General features: G+C 36.8%; 1 protein-coding gene across 4 annotated transcripts in view; it reads left to right on the forward strand.

The window, feature by feature from the left end:
• The window catches only part of CCDC150 (coiled-coil domain containing 150), a 91,597-nt gene that overhangs the window by 7,456 nt on the left and 60,249 nt on the right, over positions 1-23,892 (forward strand). For all 4 annotated transcript variants that reach the window (XM_027563395.1, XM_027563411.1, XM_027563420.1 and 1 more), the window contains exons 2-10: positions 1,677-1,840; positions 4,258-4,478; positions 4,595-4,773; positions 7,125-7,193; positions 11,939-12,055; positions 13,392-13,521; positions 16,324-16,367; positions 18,068-18,160; positions 20,335-20,442. In XM_027563395.1, coding sequence (XP_027419196.1) covers positions 1,677-1,840; positions 4,258-4,478; positions 4,595-4,773; positions 7,125-7,193; positions 11,939-12,055; positions 13,392-13,521; positions 16,324-16,367; positions 18,068-18,160; positions 20,335-20,442 — 1,125 coding nt within the window. The remainder of the gene's footprint in view (positions 1-1,676; positions 1,841-4,257; positions 4,479-4,594; positions 4,774-7,124; positions 7,194-11,938; positions 12,056-13,391; positions 13,522-16,323; positions 16,368-18,067; positions 18,161-20,334; positions 20,443-23,892) is intronic.

Below are 23,892 nucleotides of genomic sequence, written 5' to 3' on the forward strand. Positions count from 1 at the left end.
TCCATGATGAAAAAATGTCTTCAATGGCTATAACAATATTACGTTGGCAAGAAGCTCAGCCTTTCCACAGTGCGCCCCCACCCCCGCCATGGTTCTTAAATCCTGCCATCAATTTTAAAACTTACTTAATTCCTTCATTGGTTCCGGAGGACCATCTTCAGTGACTTGAACCTGAGGTAGTCCCCACTTCCATTGCCTGGGAGGTAAGGAGAAGAAAGAGTATGTGATTACACACCAAGCTGGAGAGAAAGATGTGTTAATAATATCCCAAGTGGGGCCTTTGTGAGCACATTCTCATAGGTACAGTATTGCTAGTGATGGTTAAGGTTTACAGTTTGTTCAGTGTAGAAATGTCTGTACAGGATGGAGTTACAGGAAAATGTTCTTAAAGTTTCTACCACTGATCTTGTCATTGAACTTTGGAAATGTGATTCAGTGGTGAGAATGCTTTTAAGTTAATTCTGCTTCTGTAATTAATACCTGAACGAGTAGTGTCACTACTCCCAATTACTCTTGTGTGGTCTTGAGGGAGGAGTCTGGTAATTTGATGTCAGTAGCTTTAGAAGAGTCTTTGCTATGAAGTTGGTTTGCAAGTTATTTTTAAAAGTCACTGCTTCAAGGTATTTGATAAATCTATTTTATGGCAACTGCTCAGAGGTCCCGGAGAAGGCAATTACACCCCACTCCAGTGCTCATGCCTGGAAAATCCCATGGACGGAGGAGCCTGGTAGGCTGCAGTCCATGGGGTCGCTAAGAGTCGGACACGACTGAGCGACTTCACTTTCACTTTTCACTTTCCTGCATTGGAGAAGGCAATGGCAACCCACTCCAGTGTTCTTGCCTGGAGAATCCCAGGGACGGGGGAGCCTGGTGGGCTGCCGTCTATGGGGTCGCACAGAGTTGGACACGACTGAAGCGACTTAGCAGCAGCAGCAGCTCAGAGGTCCAAGTACTGCAGAGTTGTTTTTATCAGAAAGTTTGGATGGCAACATGTTAAAATGAAAATGGCTGGTAATGAAAGAGGTAATAACTCCCTCAGCCAAGTTATAGATCCTAGTGTATGTCTAATAGTAGCAGACAGGATAGATTGTGATCAGTAGCAAACTACCCAACAATCTGTGGCTTATAACAATGTAAGTTTATTGCTCACTCACACTATGCGTGGGCCACGGCTCTGCTCACGTCGTCTTTACTCTGGGATCTAAGCCTATGGAGAAGGCCATATCTGGGATGTTGCTCATCTTACAGAGAAGGGAAAAGAAAGAGCTGATGACAAGTTGGCTCTTAAAGTTTCTATGTGTGTCTGTTCAGTTGCTTTAGTCGTGTCTGACTCTTTGTAACTCCATGGACCATAGCTCGACAGGCTCCTCTGTCTATGGGATTTTCTAGACAAGAGTACTAGAGTGGCTTGCCTGCCCTTCTCCAGGGATCTTCCTGACCCAGGGATCAAACCCTCATCTCCTGTGCATCTTCTGCATTGCAGGTGGATTCTTTATGGCAGAGCCACTTGGGGGAGCTCCTTAAAGCTTCTACCCACATTTCATTGACCAAAGCAGGATACATGGCCATTTCCAAGCTAAACAGGACAGGGATATACAATCCTCCACAGGAAGGGGCAGTTGCTATCTTGAACGATAATATAATCAACTACACTAATATTGTAACTTTATTCTCAGGTGCATATGGAAACTACAATGTCCAGACCAGTCCTCTCTCCAACCCGCATCAATGCTACAGCTTCTGAAACATTCACAGTACTTCAGCAAAGGATGAGAATAGTTGAAGAACAGACCAGTTCTCTGAGGGATGACCTAATAATGTTGGACTTTGGTGACAAAAGGTAGCAAATGAAAAATGAATCCTGTAGGTTGAGTTTTGCTTCACTGGTTATAATAAGGAGTCACAGTATGGATGGTTTGGCAGTTGAAATAAGCATTTAGAAAAGAATTGAGAAATAACCATTATGAATAGAATATTAATTAGAAAATATTTGCAAGATAAAGGGTTGTCCTCCTATAATAGAGCTACTACCACTTCTAAACAGGTATTCAAAGTGTGTTATATAAGTGTGTTATATTCAATACTTGATTAAAAACAAATGTAATTATTTACATAATTAGAAAAAAATTTGATACTTTTTGTAAAAATAGACTTTGAAATTAGTTAAGATGAACATCTCACTTGATTCATGCCATTAATATGATCTATATTTTCTTTTTCCAGATTTATGATAAATTAAAAGAGAGGTTTTAAGTCTTAAAAAAGAAATTCATAGTTTAGAATGCTGCTGCTGCTAAGTCACTTCAGTCATGTCGGACTCTGTGCGACCCCACAGACGGCAGCCCACCAGGCTCCCCCGTCCCTGGGACTCTCCAGGCAAGAACACTGGAGTGGATTGCCCTTTCCTTTTCCAATGCATGAAAGTGAAAAGTGAAAGTGAAGTGGCTCAGTCGTGTCTGACTCTTTAGTGACCCCATGGACTGCAGCCTACCAGGCTCCTCCGTCCATGGGATTTTCTAGGCAAGAGTACGAAGTACTCAAAAAAAGAACTGTGTTTTTCCTTTGTTCTATGGAAGAAGTTATTCCCATTAAAAGTTAGATTGTTAAAGGCCTGAAGAATATGGGTGCTTACACAGCCAATATTGAATTTACTGGTGTGATTTTCTTTAAAATTACATATATATATTTCCTGAATGTCTCTTATGAAGATCAAAAATTAGTATGATTGGTGTTACAGCACCTATAGAGTAAATAACTGTTGAGCAGTTAAAAGATTAAAATTGTACCAATGTTGAGTATGTTAGAACAAAATAGGAATTTTTATTATGTCTTTGTTTAAAAATTTTTCTAAGAAGGATGTGAGTATATTGCCTCCATGCTAACTAATTCTTAATTTTATGTTATAGAATTAGCATTTAGCATGTTTTATGTATCACTTGTTTTTACATACAAAGCAAGTTTATGAAAAATCCAGGTTAAAACAACCATTAAAATGTCAGTAATTTTTACCCATCCCATACTGGTCTCATTCTCTTTACCTAGTTGTTGTCGTTTAGTTGCTAAGTCATGTCTGACTCTTTGTGACCCCATGAACTCTAGCCCACCAGGCTCCTCTGTCTATGGGATTTACCTAATAGTTCTCTCTATAGTTAAGTTTGCAGAGGCTATCAGATATTTGTTAACTAAAGAACTTACTGTTTATTCTCAGTAGAAATGCAACATTGACTCAGTGGTTTCAGTTTCAATTCAGTCGCTCAGTCGTGTCCAACTCTTTATGACCCCATGGACTACAGCACACCAGGCCTCCCTGTCCATCAGTCCATCCATCACCAACTCCCAGAGCCTACTCAAACTCATGTCCACTGAGTCAGTGATGCCATCCAACCATCTCATCCTCTGTCGTCCCCTTCTCCTCCCACCTTCAATCTTTCCCAGCATCAGGGTCTTTTCAAATGAGTCAGCTCTTCGAATCAGGTGGCCAAAGTATTGGAGTTTCAGCTTCAACATGAGTCCTTCCAATGAACATTCAGGACTGATTTCCTTTAGGATGGACTGGTTGGATCTCCTTTCAGTCCAAGGGACTCTCAAGAGTCTTCTCCAACACCACAGTTCAAAAGCATCAATTCTTCCGTGCTCAGCTCTCTTTATAGTTTAACTCTCATGTCCATATGTGACTACTGGGAAAACCATAGCCTTGACTAGATGGACCTTTGTTGGCAAAGTAATGTCTCTGCTTTTTAATATGCTGTCCAGGTTGGTCATAAGTTTTCTTCCAAGGAGCAAGCATCTTTTAATTTCATGGCTGCAGTTACCATCTGCAGTGATTTTGGAACACCAAAAAATAAAGTCTGTCACTGTTTCCATCATTTCCCCATTTATTTCCCATGAAGTGATGGGACCGGATGCTATGATCTTAGTTTTCTGAATGTTGAGTTTTAAGCCAACTTTTTCACTCTCCTCTTTCACTTTCATCAAGAGGCTCTTTAGTTCTCCTTCATTTTCTGCCATAAGGGTGGTGTCATTTGCATATCTGAGGTTATTGATACTTCTCCCGGCAATCTTGATTCCAGCTTGTGCTTCTTCCAGCCCAGCGTTTCTCATGATGTACTCTGCATATAAGTTAAATCAGCAGGGTGACAATATACAGCCTTGACATACTCCTTTTCCTATTTGGAACCAGTCTGTTGTGCCATGTCCAGTTCTAACTCAATGGTTGGGATTACTTTATAATATTGTTATATTGGCATCTTTGTCCAGGGGCCAGTTGGAAACTCCAGAATGTTTAGAACAACCTGTGAGCCAGAACATCACTAGACCTATCCAGAATGAGATAATTTGTTCAGGAAAAACAAATATTTTGTGGAAAAACTGTGAGTTCCTGGTCAATCGAATGTGCCGTCTGGAAAGTCTCATCCAGTCCTTGAAGATGAACATCTTCCGTCTGCAAACTGAAAAGGATTTGAACCCACAGAAAACAGGTACAGAGAGAAGAGAATCACCAGAAATTTGGTCCTGTGTGGGTGCTTGATGAGTTTGTGATTCTTTTCCTCACCTTCTTTAAGCTGCTTGATGACCCTTCTGTCCTGTCTGGTAGATTTTCTGAAGGAGAGACTGAATACAATACAGGAGGAGCATTCCAAGGACCTCAAGCTGTTGCAACTAGAAGTGATGAATTTGCGCCAGCAACTGCGAGATGTAAAAGAGGAGGAAGATAAAGCACAAGACGAGGTGCAGAGGTTGACTGCTACTCTGGAGATTGCCTCTGAGACAAAGGTTTGTGTCCAAAGTTCTGGATAACAAATTCACCATTATGTGTTAGCTGGAGGAGGCAACAGACCCAAAAAACTGACTTTTAAAAATAGGTGATGTTGATGTGAGGATCTTGACATTTGAAATTTATCTCCATCGACAGTGTAAAGCATTGTGTGCTCTTAGTAACTGAATATTTATAGAGCTCTTCTATGCGACTTTTGAAGACCCAGAGGTGTGAGGGAGTCTGAGTTCTTCAAAAGCTTATATGCTTCCTTGGAGAAGAAGGCACAGCAGGAAACTAAAGAGGAAAAATAAGGGTATAAGAAATACAAAAGGCCAATATAGGACAAATGTAAGCCAATATTGCCAGCTAAGTGTTTTATGTTCAGGCGGGTTTAAGATGTACATGTCTTGTCTAGAACAGATTAGGCTAGGCTTCAAAGAAGAGACAGGACCTGAGCTGAACCTTTAGAAGGTAAAGCAGAGAGGTGTGGACATTTCAAAGAGTACTCACAGAGGCAGCAAAAAATAAAGACTAAGGAAAGAAATTTGTCTTCCCTCCGTAGGCCAGGCAGTATAACAGAGATTTTTTTCTTTAAAACATGTTACTTTGCTTAATCTCTGCAAAACTTCCAGGTTAGGGTATTATTGTCCTTATGTTAGTGATAAGAGGACTGGGGCCCAGAGAGAGGTCACTTCTCTGAGATCACACTTCCCTGTATTATTCCTGTATCTCAGATTTGAACCTGCATCTTTCTGCTGGATGCAGTTAGGGGGAGAGGCATAGGCTAGCCTGACCAGAGTGTTTGTGTGCCTGACACACCAGTTTGTGTGAAGTAAGTTGGAAATCAGCTAGGGCTAACTTCATAAAGGATCTCAAAATCAAGAGTATTCAAGTAGTTGGGCTTGGTCTTTGGGGGAGTGACTAAGATTTTTGATAAGAAAGTGAAGTCATGTTCGACTCTCTGCAACCCCATGAACTGTAGCCTACCACACTCCTCTGTCCATGGGATTTTCCAGGCAAGAGTAATGGAGTGGGTTGCCATTTCCTTCTCCAGAGATAAGAAAGTGACATAATGAAAATAAGAAAACTAATCCAGAAATAGTATAGGACAGCAGTCCCCAACCTTTTTGGCACTAGGGAATGGTTTTCTGGAAGACAGTTTTTCCATGGGGATGGTTTCAGGATGATTCAAGCACATTGATTGTGCTACTGATCATCTGTATTTGCAGCTGCTCTCCATTGTTAGCACCACTGCCTCAGCTCCACTTCAGATCGTCAGGCATTAGGTTCTCCTAAGAAGTACGCAGCCTAGATCCCTCACGTGCAGTTCATGGTAGGGTTCATGCTCCTGTGAGAATCTAATGCTGCCGCTGATCTGACAGGACACAGAGCTCAGGCAGTAAGGTGAGTGATGGGGAGCGGCTATAGACACAGTGGAAGCTTCCCTCCCTTACCCAATGCTCACCTCCTGCTGTGCAGCCCAGTTTCTAACACCCCACAGGCCAGTACTGGTCCATGGCCCCAGGGGTTGGGGGTCCCTGGTATGGAGTATCAATTATAGGAGGAGAGACTGGAGACAGGAAAACTAGTTAGGAATCCATTGCATTATTTGAGGCATAGGCCGTATTAGGTCTGAACTACAGTTGTGGCATTTTGAAAAGAAAGGTATGCTGGAATATGGTATTGGGCAGGGGCTCAAGGTAGGGAAGAAGGCATAGATGACTCTGAGGTTTTACATCTTATGAAAGAATGAATAGTGAAAGCTGTGTTTTTCATCCTCAACTCCTAAGCATATCTGAGGCTAGAAGAAATGATGTTTGTTATTTTAGTCTCTAAGTTGTATCCGAGTTTTTGTGACCCCCATGGACTATATGCCGCCAGGCTCCTCTGTCTATGGGATTTCCCAGACAAGAATGCTGGAGTGCATTACCATTTCCTTCCCCAGGGGATCTTCCTGACCCAGGGATCAAACCCATGTCTCCTGCCTTGGCAGGTGGATTCTTTACCTTTGAGCCACCAGGGAAGCCCTAGAAGAAATAGAGTACTTTAAAAAAAATAGGAATATATCCCATAAGAAAAATATCTAGCAGTTACCAGGTTTTCCTCTGATGATTGAATTTTACACAGGAGGTACCTGTGACTAATCATTTTTTAATGATCTAAAAGGGAAAATGATAGAAGTCATGAATCAAAGTAATAAAATAACTTTAAATATCTCATTGTAATAATTTCTTTAGATTCATATTAAGAAATATTTATAACTGTAGTCAGAATATCTTTTATAGATTTCCCTCAAAAGTCTAGATTTTATATACCTGTGGACAGTTTTCCTATCAGATTTTAGAACCTTTTCTACTTCTGTTTTTAGAAGAATGCGGCTATTATTGAAGAGGAACTGAAGACCACGAAACGTAAAATGAACCTTAAAATTCAAGAGGTAAGGTAAAAAGGATGCTGAGGGGGTGGAGGGGGCATTGGAACTGTAGAGGGGAAGTCAAGAAAGTGAATAGAGTGAGAAGAAACCACTGAAGAAGAAAATGTGACTATCAGGAAGACTTTTAAAATATGCTGCTTGAAGTCATACCTGCGTTTATATGACATTAAGACTTCCTTTCACCTCAATAATGCCATAAAAACTGAAATAAAAAATAACTGCTCTCTGAGTCAGGAGGGAAACAGTAACCATGGAACTCATGCAGTTGCCCGTCCACTAGTTAGTGGACCCCTTCACACAAAGACCTTTTACATTAACTTAATGTTTAAAATAAAAAGCTTTTAATAAGTCTGCTCATCTAATTTTACCTTATAACTTTCAGCCTCTATTTAAGTAGATAACAGATTGGAATTATGAAGTAGGTGGCTACTAAAAGTTGTTGGACTAAAAATCTGCAGCTGAAAACAGTGGGAAGAGTCAGAATTACTAACTCAATACACCCTGACAGTGTCCTAAAAACCTCAGTATCCCCTGATGGAATAATTGACATTAGTCCAAATCAAAAGGATCAAATTATATTTAAAATATTCTGTTCTACAAAACAGAAATAGATATAGTATTTTAAAAATTATAAATTTTAGTGTGCTTAAGGTGGTAAGTGTAGCTATATCTGGAACATTCTCTTATGTGAAGTGCTTTATTTATCAGTAATTGCTGACAAAAGCGTTACTGTTCATTGCTGGAATATATTGTTTCACATTAAAAAAAATACTTTGGATATTTTAATAGACTTTTGAGCTGTTTTAAGTTTTTAGAAAAATTGCACATAGGCAGAGTTCCCATATACCCTTTCTCCCCACCCCCAGAGTTTCTGTTATTATTAAACATTTTGTATTAGTCTGGTGCCTTTGATTTGTTATATTTGATTATGAACCAGAATTGATACATTATTACTAAGTCCACAGTTTAGATTGTTTCATTTTTTAATTTATTACAGTATACAAGAGAGTTTCACTTCACTGCCCTAAAAATACCCTCTGCTTTACACACTCATCACCACCACCCTCTTTTTCCCAAGCACCTGGCAGCTACCAATGTTTTCATTGTCTCTGTAGTTGGAATCATACAATATGTTGCCTTTTTGGACTGCCTTCTTTCACTTATTTAGCATATGCATTTAAATTCTCCATGTCTTTTCATTGTTTAATAGATCATTTATTTTTATCACTGAAGAAAAATCAATTGTCTGGATGTACCAAAGTTTATCCCTTCACCTACTGAAGGATGTCTTGGTTCCTTCCAAGTTTAGCAATCATGAATTGCTATAAACATTCATGTGCAGGTCTTTTTTTTATTTTGGGACATGTTGTTAACTTGTTTGGATAAATACCTAGGAGCATGATTGATGGATCCTATGGTAAGCTTGTGTTTAGATGTCTAAAAAACTGCCAACCTGCCCTGCAATGACTGTACCATGTTGCACTTCCACCAGCAATGAAAGAGAGTTCCTACTGTCCCACATCCTCACCAGTGTTTTGAGTTTTTACCATTCTAATAGGTGTATGTATAGTAGTATTTTGTTTTAATTTTCAGTTCTCTGATAATGTGATTATTTAGCATCTTTTCATATGTTAATTTGCCATCTGTTTATCTTATTTGGTGAGGTATCTGAGACCATTTCCCCATTTGCAGCTGGGCCTTTTTTTTTTTTAATCTTATTGTTGAGTCTTAGGACTTCCTTTTATATTTTGGATACCAGTCCTTTATCCATATGTGTTTTACAAATATTTTCTCCCAATCCATAGTTTGTCTTTTCTCTTAACAGTGTCTTTTGCAGAGCAGAAGGTTTTCATTTTAATAAAGTTCAACTTACCACTTTTTTCATGGATTATACTTTTGGTAATTATATATAAAATATTGCCAAACCCATAGTCACCTAGATTTTTATGCAGTATTATCTTAGAAGTTGTATAGCTTTGCATTTTACATTTAGGTTTTGAATTGCTAATTTTGTGAAAGGTGTAAGGTCTGTATCTAGATTCTTTATATGAGTTTGTGTATGTCCAGTGGATCCAACACCAATTTGTTGAAAAAACTATCCTTTCTCCATTGGATTGCCACTTAGTGTTGTTTTTTTATTGGAAAAGTCTTAATTCTTGGTGCTGTGGTAAAATCTTGAATTTTCGTTGAACTTGTTGAGGACCTAAGAAGGACTGTATGAGTCAAACATGAACGTCTTGAGGGTATGTGGAGCAAGGAGGATGTGTTCTGCTGGGGCTACCACACACTGCCACACATTAGACTTAAACAATGGAAGTTTTTTGTCTCACTGTTCTGGAGGCAACAAGTCCAGGATGAAGATATCAGCAAGCTTGGTTTTTTCTTGAGTCCTTTCTCCTTGGCTTGCAGGTGGCTACCTTTTTCTCTGTGTCCTCACATGGTCTTTTTTCTGTGCACACATCCCTGGTGTCTCTGTGTACAGATTTCCTCTTATAAGGACACCAGTCACGTTGGATTGGGCCCGCCTCAGTGACCTCATTACTGAAATGACCCTTTAAAGGCTTTATCTCCATTTATGGTCATATTTTGAGATACTGGGGTTATGGCTTCAACATGTGAATTTTGGGGGGATACAGTTCAACCCATAACAGAGCTATACAAAGAATAGAGTAAATGCAGTATATATCCTTTCTAAGAGATAAATATATATATAAAATCTGATTCTGATAAACATGAAATAGATTAACTGATTGCCCTTAATAAAGCTTTAGGAATGAGTATCTCAGTAGTATAATTGTCAAATAAAGATTCCTTTTCTAAGGCACTTAAATTATATCTTGAGCAAATTATACTGTATAATTTGATGTAGAGCTTAGAAGAGTATATGATGCTTCTCTTAAATTATAAAGTAGTTGTAATCTGATACTAAAATAGAACCTGAAAAGTACAGCCAAAGGCAAAAACTATGACTCATTCTTAAATAAAACTAATATTTAACTGATCATTGGTTAAGGAAGGAATTTTGAAACTTGAAGGAACAGGATTATTAAAAGCTCAGTTGGTTTGACTATATAAAAATTAAAATCTTATACATGTAAAAAAACAAAACATAATGAAATTAGACAGTTAATAATCGTACCTTTTAAAGAACTTTAAATGACTTTGAAAACCTCAAAATCAGTGGGCAAAGGATAAGAACAGTTCAGAAAATATGTGAAGAATTAATAACCATATTGGAAAATTTTAATCTCACTAGGAGCCAAAGAAATGAAAAAAGTATTAAGATATTGCCTTTTATTTATTAGATTAGCAAAGATTTAAGAATGTTGTAATCTCTAGTGCTGATGGCATTTATTCAAATACTACTGATAAGAAAGTAAGATTGGAAGAATAATTATAAAATGTATGAAAAGTCTAAAATAGTGTTTATACTTTTACCCTAGTAATTCCTTTTGTAGGATTTATCTCAAGGAAATAATGAGAAATTCAGTGAAAGGTTTATTCACAATCATGTTCAGCAGAGCAGTATGGAATAGCAAGACACTGGAAATGTCCAGATGTTCAGTATTAGGTGTATGTTAAGAAAATCATAGAACATTTCCAAAACAGTCTATCTTGTAACAGTTTCATATCAACATACTTTTCATCCTTTTCACTTTAAAAAACTTTAAAACTGTAAAATACACCATCCTTCAAGAAGACACTTATAAATTACATATGTACAATGTAGAAAAGAGTTATAAAATATACTCAAGTTGTCTTTACTGGGGTTTAAAAATAGAATTTCTTTCAATTTATTATCAGTTTATAAAAGGAATGCATGCATGCTCAGTTGCTTCAGTCACGTCTGACTCCTTACGACCCCATGGACTGCAGCCCCCAGGCTCCTCTGTCCATGGAGATTCTCCAGGCAAGAATACTGGAGTGGGTTGCCATGCCCTCCTCCAGGGGGCTTCCCCACCCAGGAATTGAACCGGAGTCTCCTGTATCCTGCATTGGCAGGTGGGCTCTTGACCACTAGTGCCACGTTCAGTTTCCATTTGAATTGGAAAGAAGGAAAAAAAAAAAACTTAACCTTCTTTGTATCTTTATCTGACTTATAGTCATTTATGGATAGAAATAAGATCAGTGTACCCAAATTCTTGAATGCTATTTTTATCTGCTACTTAGCAACTACTTCATTATTTTTTCTGATCTTTAAATTCTAACACAAAAAAATCCAATACATAATTAAAACAGCTTTCAGAGAAATGGTTATAATATTATGGGATAAAAAACACATACACATATATAGATGAAGAAATCATAGAAAAATAGAGTTAAAATACAGAAAATACATAAGACGTATTTGTGTTTCTCAAACTTCTGACATATTTTACACAGCAGCAGCAGCAACATACACAGACGTTTCATGAAGTGGTACTCACTACTTGCTGTGTGCTCCAGTATTTTCTTTGTGTTCTTTTTTGCCCACCTTTTCAAATGCTTCTTGCAACTTACAAATGAGTCTTGACTGCAGTTTGGAAAACAGACTTATATAGTAGGAAGGTGAGGGTAACAAATTTGACCCTGCATTTCTTAGAAAGTTAACCATTAGGGAGAAACAAAAACATGTTTTTGGGCAGTCATAACTGTATGAAGAATGGAAGTGAGATGGTATGTCTATAAACTTTTCATGGTGACTTTGATCTTTGTTAAACTGCTGTGAAGTTCCCTTGGTCTCACCTAACTGCAGTGTTACTCTGTAGCTAAGGAGACAACTGTCCCAGGAGAAGCACCTACGGGAATCTCTTGAGAAATCTGGATCAGCCTTGCTACTGAGAATACAAGAAATGGAAGCAACAGTGGAGGTGGAACGGAAACAGGTAGTGAGATTTTCTCTCCTTGTTTATGTTGGGGAAGTGAAACCAAAAGGGAAAAGCCAGTGTTTTGGCTACAAACCTATAGTTTTGCTTATTTCCTCTAGATTTATTAAATTCTTTCCTTTAGTAATCCGCTATTAACACTCTTACTACAACTTAAAAAATTTTAGTCCAAAATAAGCACTCTGATGCCGTTCAGTCCAATACTTACTTTATGAATGGGGAAGCAAAGGACAAAGAAGTTATTATGTGTCAGGGTTTATAGAGGTGAACTCTTAGCTCCTGGGAGGGAATCATTCCCCTACCACATACTCTGTGTTCCAGGAATTGACTTTGGAAGGTATTGCCCTAGTCTCGTATTATATGTACATGATGTAGATAGAAAAGAAGGATTAAACCGAGCTGACATTTGAAGCAAAGAATACCAGTAAGTCAAGTAATCAGGAATGTGTTTACATTGCTGTTTTCAGTTCTCGTTATCTATTTTAGCATAATATTTTTGCCTCCAAAAGTTGTTATTTGAAGTACCTATATGTATGGCTCAAGATTGTAAAGAATCTGCCTGCAGTGCCAAAGACCCAGGTTTGATCCCTGGGTGGGAAAGATTCCTTGGAGAAGGGAATGGCCACCCACTCCAGTATTCTTGCCTGGAGAATTCCACAGACAGAGGAGCCTGGCAGGCTCCAGTCCATGGGATCGCAAAGAGTCAGACATGACTGAGTTTGTCACTCAAGTTCACTCACGCATATGTAATTTCAGTTCAGTTCAGTTCAGTTGCTCAGTCGTGTCTGACTCTCTGCGACCCCATGAATCGCAGCACACCAAGCGTCCATGTCCATCACCAACTCCAGGAGTTAATTTAGAAGATTCTAAATTACAAGCACCCAAGGCAATCAGTAGCTTCAGATCCTAATACCTATAATTAGATTATGTAATGTTTATTATTTTAAGCAGTATACTGTCCCTAACAGTGGAATTATTTAAAGGATTCTACTTAAGGAATTTGCAAATGATCCGTTATTGCTATAATTTATACTGCCAATATAGAGGCCAGTAACCACATGTGGTTATTTACATTTAAATTAGTTTAAATAAAAGTAAAGGTTCCGTGCCTCACGCTGGCCACATCTCGAGTGCTCAGCAGTTGGTCCTGAGCTGGTGCCTGCTGTGTTGAGTGCACAGACGTCTCCTGGATGGCCCCACTGTAGGATGCTGTACTCTGCTGAGATCTTGAACATAAAAATCCTGCTTCTTCCTCCAGTAATGTTCAGAAAATCTGCTTTACACCTGTGCTGTAAGATAGCTTAAAAGGAGTTTTTTTTTTTTTGCACAATTTCAGGTGCAAATTTTGCAGGAGAACTGCATTGCCCTACGCAGTTCTATTCAGACCACCCAGGAACTACTGGCACAGGAGCAACAACAGAAAGGGGAGTTGGAGACCGCTTCCTCACAGCTCAAGTCTGACCTTGGTATGAAAATGGATGCTGGAAACTTCACTTTTGTTAGTTTGTTGAGATTTTGTGCACAAGCTTTCAAGATTCCAAATTCTTGTAGTGGCCAGTGATACTGGTATTCCCACAGAATGTAAAAAATTGCTGACTTTCTTTCTGTCCATGGCACTGAGGGGAAAAAACTAGAATTTGACCCTCTTAATTTTAAACTAATTATTTAGATTTTTACCAAGTTTATTTAATTGTTTGTGGACTTGGGACTGTTTGGGTTCTATGAATCTAGATTGAATGTTGGGTTATAGAGTGCTAATAAGAGAATGAGGCCATTAATCCTTGCTGAGTTACTGATTCTAACCATTTATCATGTCAGACTCTCCATTCTTCAGGTTATCAGTCTATTTTGGTGAACTTATATTTGTAGAAATGGATGGTTGTAAGGTACTATAGACAGAGCTTAGATTAACTTGTTTAACATTTGTTTTTTTTTAAAGAGTCCTTAAAGATGCAAAGCTAGAAAATGGAAGTGTCTAGACTTGATCCCAGGGTGCTTGGAGACATGTTTCTTCCAATCCAACATCCTTTATCAGACTGCTGTTTGTTAATATATAATTATAAAGGCAGTTTTCAAAGAGATCTCACTGTAGAAATCAGAGTTCCAGTGCAGTGCCTCACAAGTAAATAACACTTCATGGTTTAAATAGGGCTTTCATAAAAATTATCTCAGGTAATACACAAAACTACCTATACTTTCCGGAGTTACAGGATGAATAGTGAAGTGAGACCTAAACTGGATCTTCTAACTCCAAACCCAATGTTCTTGTTATTGCGGCTTCTACAGTGTGGCTGTAATGAGGGTGAGGAAAGAGAAATGAAATTAAAAAAAAAAAAATAGAGCAAAGAGTAATCCATTTAATGGTTTTACTTGCTGCTTTTAGCAGAAGGTACTCTTTTGCCATATAGTTGTCAAGTAGTGAATTATTCTGTGAAGTAATGCTCCAGAATAAGTTTCTGTCTTCCTATGATTGCATACTTAAAAAAACACAATTACATTTTATGATACTATGAGTATCCCATTTGAGCCTTACAGCAAACTTGTGAGAAAGATAAAATATACCTCATTCTACAGAAGAATAAAAGATGTATATTGAAGGACCCCCAATAAATAGAATAGCTGGGCCTAAAATACAGATCTTTCTGTTATATTAGTTGTCCTTCTGATTAAGTGATTTTTAAAAAATGTTTCTTTCTTGATAGATTAATGCTTTCCTTTTGAATTTTTAAAGAATATATGAAAGACCATTAAAAACATTAAGATTAGAACAACAGTAATTCAAACTAACATAAAGAAAAAGAGACCTGTCTCAATACCAGCTATATGCTTCATATTGAATAATAGATGTCTTACATGCATGCAATTTTATTACTCAAAAATACAAATATTGATAGTTATTATAACTAGATTAGTAAAAGGAATGCCTTTAGATATTTGCTTCAATGGATTTTAAAATGTACCTTTTTATTATTAGCAATAAATATGTATATATGTGTGTGTGTATATGTGTGTGCATGAATACACACACACTAAAGTGATTACATTGTTCTCCTAAATAGAATAAACTTTGATTCTTTCTTTGAGTAGTGGAATTTCCAAGATAGATCATATAGTTTACCTTTTTGATCCTTCACATACGTTAAATTAGACTTTATTTAAAATAAGTCTTGAACTCAATTTCAAGAAGTATACTTTTCCTGAGTATATCGTAAATGTGAATTTTTATGTGTTTTATAATTTTTCTGGCTTTAAATACTTAAGTGACAAAATTAATAGATCTTTATGAATTTTCTGTGAAGCCAAATATTAATCTCAGAAGAGTTTACGTATTTTGGCTAGTAGTATATCAAGGGCTTCCCTGGTGGCTCGGTGGTAAAGAATCTGACTGCTAATGCAGGAGACTCGGGTTCCATCCCTGGGTCGGGAAGATCCCCTAGAGAAGGAAATGCCAAACTATTTCCCTATTTTTGTCTTTGGTTTTCTCTTTCTCTTCACTATATATACAGACTCTCTGAGTGGTTTCAAATCGCCGCCCCCCCCCCCCCCCCCCCGCCCACACACACACCTCAAATCATCCTCCTGAGTTCCAGATGGTATCTTACTGCCAACTAATCATCTATATTTAGATACCTTACAAATACCTCAAAACACATGATGAAAGCTTAAGTGTTGGAGTCATTATTACTCATTATATCTCCCAAACCTGCTGCTTGCCCTGAATTCTGTATTTCGTTAGATCCACCATCCACTCTGCTGTCCAGGGCGGCACACTAGATAATTTTCTTGACTCATCTGTTGCCTTCACCTCACTGGTCAGTCACCAAGTCCTGACAATCTTCTGCTTACTCTTCTACATTCCCATTGTCATTACTTTAGAGCAGCTTTCATTGTTTTACACTTTGGTTACTGCAACAGCTACTAAACTGATCTCCCTGTTTTTATGGAGTCTTCGTCAGAGTAATCTAACAAAACAGCTTTTGATCGTTTGCCTCGCTGGCTTGAAATCCCTCAGAAACTTGTCATTATCTGTTTATTGAGCAAAATGTGGCCTCATTTACCATTGCATGTGACTGTGGACTAGTTTTCCATGATTTAGTTTCAAGTCTATAAAAACATGATAGAAATACGGGCGTTCTGCTTATTTCTGCAAAATACAGACTAAAAATCTTTTTTAAAAAATGAAAATTTCTCAGGTGAAAAAATACCATGTGATCTCAATATAGTTGTAAGTTATTAACATCTTAGTTATGTGAACTTTTTGTCTTTAGTTTCTAGAGACGACATCATTTCCAAGTTGGTTGAAGAAAATAAGGTAAATTTAGAGCTTTAGAGTACAGAGGTTTTCTTTCATCTCTTCACTAAGTAATATTTCCTCATTCATGTTGGTTTATAGTCCTTCTGATTCTTCTAAAATCTTTATTAAAAGTTTCAGTGTATATGAGTTTATATCCAGAACTGTTATCAACTGGATATTATTAAATAAATTATTTCATGCAGATTATTAGAATTTGAAAAAAGGTAAATTGGCAAAAATAAGATGTATTTGCATTTTATACCTATTGTCAATGAACTGTAATGAAGTTTTTTTAATAATATGTAAGAAATATTAACTATTTTTGTTGATGGCTGCTCAGTATCATGAATGTATGTACTTAATACTGCTGAACTAAACAAACTTGATACGTAAATATTTTTAAGTGAACTGTACACTTAAAAATGGTAAAAATGAGTATAGTTCCCTGTGCTATGTATATAGTAGGTCATTTTTGATTGTTATTTTATGTTAATCCCAACCTCCTAATTTATCCCTCCCCACCCTTCCCCCCATAAGGGAAAATCTGAAAAAGAATGTGTATATTATTATATATATTCTTATTATATATGTATATATTGTATACATAATATATATACATTATATATACATATATTACTATATAATATGCATGTATATAATATAAACATAATATAATATATATATTATGTATATATTATATATATTAACATTATATATATAATATATAGTATCAAATGTTATATATAGAATTATATATATAATTAACCATTTATAATTAACCATTAATATATAATATAGAATGTTAATATATATTAACATTTTTATATAACTGAATATATAACATTTATATATAACTGAATAAATATATAACATATATAACATTTATATATAACTGAATCACTAAAACTAACAATATTGTAAATCAACTATACTTCAACTTAAAAAAGACATTTTATTAAAAAGATTTTAAAAGTGGTTAAAATGATAAATTTTGTCATGTGTATTCTACTACAATAAAATATAAAAGATAGAAATAAATGTTACTACCTTTATATCTTAAAATATTTCTAAATCAGTCTCATGGTGTAGATGTTATATGATGTTTACTTGATGCTTCTTCTGGAAAACTAGAAAAGTGAAGGAAGAGGACTTAGACTTTGTTCATCCCCATTAGACTTAAGTACTGGTTAGGTAGACCATCCCACAACTCACATCCCTGTCACCTTCCCTCATCTGAAAGGGAACATTTTTTTCACAGAATGAAGGCACTTTCTTCTGCTCCACAGGTATTCCTTGATGAAAATATCTTCCCCTACTTACAATTTGAAAAGATCCTTGCATCTGTTTCTTTGAAATAATAAGATGTTACTGCTACTTGGAAGAAATGTATATGTAATTAACAAATATTTCATCTTAGTGTAGTTTTCTTGACATATGAATACTAGGTAAATACCAAGGTTTGTTTTCTTTAATTCAGATTTCTAAGCAAATTCTTTCTAATTGGAATCCCAGTATGAAAATATTTTTAATAAATATTTTTGATAACTTATAAATAGACATTTGGGAGTTGAAGATACCAAAATCTTAAAAAAGTCCTTTTCTATGTGTATCATTAGAACTTGAACTGGTACTGGCCACAGTACAGAACGGGTATTTTGATAGAGGTATATGTAATAACTCTTACACATAGAAAATGAGAAATTTTTTTTTCCCTATAGAATATACAGATGTCTTTCAATAAGGAACATGAAGGAAATGCATATTTGAGGTCTGAAATAGTATCTCTTCATGAAGCATCAGAAAAAGCACAGGTAAATCTTCCCATTTCTCTAATGTTTAGACGGTAATTTTGTTCAATTAAGTAACCAAGAATAATCCTGGTTACATAAATTCATACCATTGCCATCATCTAAAATTTTTATTTCCTTAAGATTTGTTTCATTTATGAAGCATCATCAGATTAACTCCAATTCCCATCTCTAAATTCCTGTGATACGTAGGTATCTGAGATACACTGTTATGTCATTCACTAGTCTATACTTTGTGTGCTAATTTACTCATTAAATATATACCTTTTATTTCCCCCGTTGAACTTCTAAGCAGTTCAGTGCCAAGGGCTATGTCTTATTCTTTCTTTGTGTCTTCTTTGTCAAAGCACAGTAAGAACCTAATAAATAATTGCTGATATTGGAGGTGTATGAAATCATTTAATGTGGAATGGTGGTCCCCAAATTCAGCTAATGTTTTGTGTATATGCATGTGTATAGAGAGGAGTCACCACCTATACAGGAAACCGTGTTATTTCTCATAGGGCTCAATGAAATAGTGTTGATCAATTGAAAGAACTTTTTGTTAGTACAATTTGATGTTTCAGTGTTAGGATCATAGTGTTGCTATGCTCTTTATGATAAAGAAAATACAAAATGTGTCCTTTCGTAAAAGTGATAACAGTAACTACTAATGAGTTCAGTCACAAAGTCATCTCTGACTCTTTGTGACCCCATGGACTGCAGCACCCCAGGCTTCCCTGTCCTTCACTATCTCCTGTAAACTTGCTCAAACTCATGTCCGTTGAGTCAGTGATGCCATTCAACCATCTCATCCTCTGGCATCCCCTTTTTCTCCTGCCCTCAATCTTTCCCAGCATCAGGGTCGTTTCCAACGAGTGGGCTCTTTCCACCAGGTGGCCACAATATTGGAGCTTCAGCCTCAGCATCAGTCCTTCCAGTGACTATTCAGGGCTGGTTTCCTTTAGGATTGACTGGTTTGATCTTGCTGTCCAAGGGACTGTCAAGAGTCTTCTTCAGAACCACAGTTTAAAACCATCAATTCTTAGGTGCTTAGCCTTCTTTATGCTCCAGCTCTCTATTACTACTCTTACTATAAATGATGGTTAAGATTTACCCAACCCATACTGTACACTATGTTACTAACAAATTGTAGTTCTATCAATAGCACTACTACAGAAACTTTTTTCTCATTTTAAAGGTAAGAAAGGTGAAATACAGAGAGGTTTAATAATATAACTAATATGTGACACAGTTGGAATTTGAGCCCAGCAATCTAACTCTAAAGAATATTAGTTATTTCTTTTCAAAGAGCAACAGTTCTCCTCTGTCTCACCTCTCAAGTGTTCCTCAATGAATAGTTTGTATGTCTGGTTATAACTTTAAAATGTTCCTTAATGTATTTCTATCTACTTTGCTATACACACTACTTATGATGCTGTCCACATAGTCTTTCATCTAGCTCTCCTTTCTTGTTACTAATTTTTGAAGGTTTTTTCTATTAATTCTTCAGAGTTATTTGCCCAATCCTTAAAGAACTTGTATATTAAAACATAAGATCCTTACCAAATATAGTTTTCAAAAATAACTGAGAATTAAGATAGATATTTTCCATAGGAATACAAATTTAAAAATACCAAAAGGAAAAAGAATTATAAACCAACTACATGTTTAATAGATATGTTGCACAAAAGACTTCTGTTTCATTTTGGAAGATTAATCCTGTGAAATGGTACAGTCATCTGTATTTTGCTTTTTTGAATACTGTAATTGGTGATGAAGGAGCTTAGCTATTTTGTGTTATCAGCTAAACAGTTCTAAAAACTCATCATCCAATTTTGGGAATGGATTTGTATAACATTCACCATGCATCTACATTGTAAATACCATTCTGTACATATCTTGCTCTGATTGACCAGCATGCAAAATGCAAAAGAACAAAAGATTGGTAAACTGCCAAATGCTTCAGTTGTTCTACCAAATCAACAAATTTGTCTTTTTAATTTAGAATTATTTAGGATGGTGATTCCAAATATTTGAAAGTATTTTATAATTAAATATCCATTGGGTTAAATAAAGTTCACATATATGGTGAAATAATACTATGAAATACTATGTAATTGTTAAAAATAATGATGTGTAAGTAAAAAGAATTATTTATTGGAGAGATCTGTGATTTCCTATATATGTTGTCTTAGATTTTGAATGACCAGCTGACCAGAAAGTGTTCAGAATTGAGCAGCATGCTTCAGACTGTTAAAATGGAAAATACCAGAATCATTGCTGACCACCAAGCCATTCTGCAGGTATTTATTTTTATTTTTTTCACAATAGTAAAAGATGCTTATTAGTTTCCGTAATCAATAGCCAGATAAAAAATGTAATAACAATTGCAAGCCATAATGGAAGCATGATTAACCTAACAATATAAAATAATTACATACAATTTGGGGGAGTCAAGCAGAGTTATGTGCACATGTTTTCTTCCACCCAGTGTCCTTTGGTTAGTGCATTTAATCAATTTACATTGAAGGTAATTATCTATGTGTATGATCCTGTTACTATTTTCTCAATTGTTTGGGGCTTATTTTCTGTAGATCTTTTCCTTGTCTTGTGTTTCCTGCCTGGAGAAGTTCCTTTAGCATGTGTTGTAAAGCTAGCTTGGTAGCGCTGAATTCTCTTAACGTTTGCTTGTCTGGAAAGCTTTTGGTTTCTCCATCAAATCTGAGAGTCTTGCTGGGAGGAGTATCCTTGGTTGTACATTCTTCCTTTTCATGACTTTAAACATATTGTGGCATTCCTTTCTGGCTTGTAGGGTTCCTGTTGAGAAATCAGCTGATAATTTGATGGGTGTTCCCTTGTATGTTGTTTGTTGTTTTTCCCTTGTTATTTCTAATATTTTATCTTTGTCTTAAATTTTTGTCAGTTTGATTACTATGTGTCTTGGTATGTTCCTCCCTGTGTTTATCCTGATGGGGACTCTCTGTGCTTCCTGGACTTGATTGACTATTTCCTTTCACATGTTAGGAAAGATTTTAGCTGTTTTTGCTTCAAGTATTTTCTCATGTCTTTTCTCTCTCTGTTGGTGATAGAGAGCATTTTATGTTGTCCCAGAGGTCTCTTAGGCTGTCTTTTTTTTTTTTTTTCATTCTTTTTTCTATATTGTGTTCTGCAGCACTGATTTCCACCATTCTATCCTCCAAGTCATTTATCCATTCTTCTGCCTGTTATTCTGCTGTTGATTCCGTCTAGTATGTTTTCATCTCTGTTTGTCTGTTCTTTAGTTCTTTTAGGTCTTTACTGAACATTTCTTGCATCTTCTCCATTGTTTTCCTGATATCCTAGATCATCATCACTATCATTGTTCTCAATTGTTTTTCTGGAAGGTTGCCTATCTCCATTTTATTTATTTGTTTTTTCTGCCATTTTAACTTGTCCCTTCATCTGGAACGGAACTTTCTGCTTTTCATCCTGATTAACTTTCTGTAATACGAATTTTGTTCTACCTGATGTGGGCTTGTGGTTCTTCTTGCTTCTTCAGTCTGCCCTCTGATGGAGGAGGCTAAGAGGCTTGTTAAGCTTGATGATAGGAGGGACTGCGTCTTGCTCTGGTGAGCAGGGCCATGCTCAGTTCAGTTCAGTCGCTCAGTCATATCCAACTCTTTGTGACCCCATGCAGCACACCAGGCGTCCCTGTCCATCACCAACTCCTGGAGCTTATTCAAACTCATGTCCATTGAGTTGGTGATGCCATCCAACCATCTCATCCTCTGTTGTCCCCTTCTCCTCCCACCTTCAATCTTTCCCGGCATCAGGGTCTTTTCAAATGAGTCTGCTCTTCACATCAGGTGGCCAAAGTAGTGAAGTTTCAGCATCAGGGCTTCCAATGAATATTCAGGACTGATTTCCTTTAAGATTGACTGGTTGGATCTCCTTGCAGTCCAAGGGACTCTCAAGAGTCTTCTCAAACACCACAGTTCAAAAGCATCAATTCTTTCGGTGCTCAGCTCTCTATATAGTCCAACTCTCACATCCATACATGACCACTGGAAAAAACATAGCTCTGACTAGATGGACCTTTGTCGGCAATGTAATGTCTCTGCTTTTTACTATTGCTGCTTAGGTTGGTCATAACTTTCCTTCCAAGGAGCAAGCATCTTTTAATTTCATGGCTGCAGTCACCATCTGCAGTGATTTTTGGAGCCCCCAAAAATAAACTCACTGTTTCCACATGTATTTGCGGTGAAGTCATGGGACCGAATGCCATGATCTTAGTCTTCTGAATGTTGAGTTTTAAGCCGTCTTTTTCCACTCTCCTCTTTCGCTTTCATCAAGAGGCTCTTTAGTTCTTCGCTTTCTGCCATAAGGGTGGTGTCTCTGAGGTTATTGACATTTCTCACGGCAATCTTGATTCCCACTTGTGCTTCATCCAGGCAAGCATTTCATGTGATATACTCTGCAGGGTGTATAAATAAGCAGGGTGACAGTATACAACCTTGACAAATTCCTTTCCCAGTTGGAACCAGTCTGTTGTTCCATGTCCAGTTCTAACTGTTGCTTCTTGACTTTCACACAGATTTCTCAGGAGGCAGGTCAGGTGGTCTGGTATTCCCATCTCTTTCAGAATTTTCCACCATTTGTTGTGATCCACACAGTTAAAGGCTTTGGTGTAGTCAATAAAGGCAGAAGTAGATGTTTTTCTGGAACTCTCTTGCTTTTTCCATGATCCAGCGGTTGTTGGCAATTTGATCTCTGGTTCCTCTGCCTTTTCTAAAACCAGCTTAAACATCTGGAAGTTCACGGTTCATGTACTGTTGAAGCCTGGCTTGGAGGATTTTCAGCATTACTTTAGTAGCGTGTGAGATGAGTACAATTGTGTGGTAGTTTGAGCGTTCTTTGGCATTGCCTTTCTTTGGGATTGGAATGAAAACTGACCTTTTCCAGTCCCATGGCCACTGCTGAGTTTTCCAAATTTGCTGGCATATTGAGTGCAGCCCTTTCACAGCATCATCTTTTAGGGTTTGAAATAGCTCAACTGGAATTCCATTACTTGCACTAGCTTTGTTTGTAGTGATACTTCCTAAGACCCACTTGACTTTGCATTACAGGATTTCTGGCTCTAGGTGAGTGATCACACCATCGTGGCTATCTAGGTCATGAAGATCCTTTTTGTATAGTTCTTCTGTGTATTTTTGCCACCTCTTCTTAGTATCTTCTGCTTCTGTTAGTTCCATACCATTTCTGTCCTTAATTGTGCCCATGTTTGCATGAAATGTTCCCTTGGTGTCTCTAATTTTCTTAAAGAGATCTCTAGTCTAAGTGTATTTTGCATCTAACAGGTACTCAATAAATATTTTTCATTATTTCAAACATTGTGTGTTTACCCCATGTAAGTATTGTTATGATACTAGATCTGGATAGAATTATGGTAGTGAACAAGACAAATCCCTACTTTCATGGAATTTACCACTTAGTAGACTGAATAATGTGACTTATATACATAACACTTTAATAAACATTTTAAAACCTTGGAATATGACACAAGTGAGATCCCGTTTTATCAAGTATGAAGGTGTGAGGATTTGCCTTGTAATCAATATTGTTCAAAACAATGTATTTTAAAGTATGTTTACAAAAGTAATTCTTAGCATGTACTATATTTACAAAAGCTTTATAAATTGTGGATAGAGGGAGTATGCATAAAAATGGTAAGCCAGAGAAAAATTAATTGTGCAAAACAGTTACAGACTTCTGCT

Source organism: Bos indicus x Bos taurus, chromosome 2 (assembly GCF_003369695.1).
Source record: "Bos indicus x Bos taurus breed Angus x Brahman F1 hybrid chromosome 2, Bos_hybrid_MaternalHap_v2.0, whole genome shotgun sequence".
Taxonomy (NCBI): domain Eukaryota; kingdom Metazoa; phylum Chordata; class Mammalia; order Artiodactyla; family Bovidae; genus Bos; species Bos indicus x Bos taurus.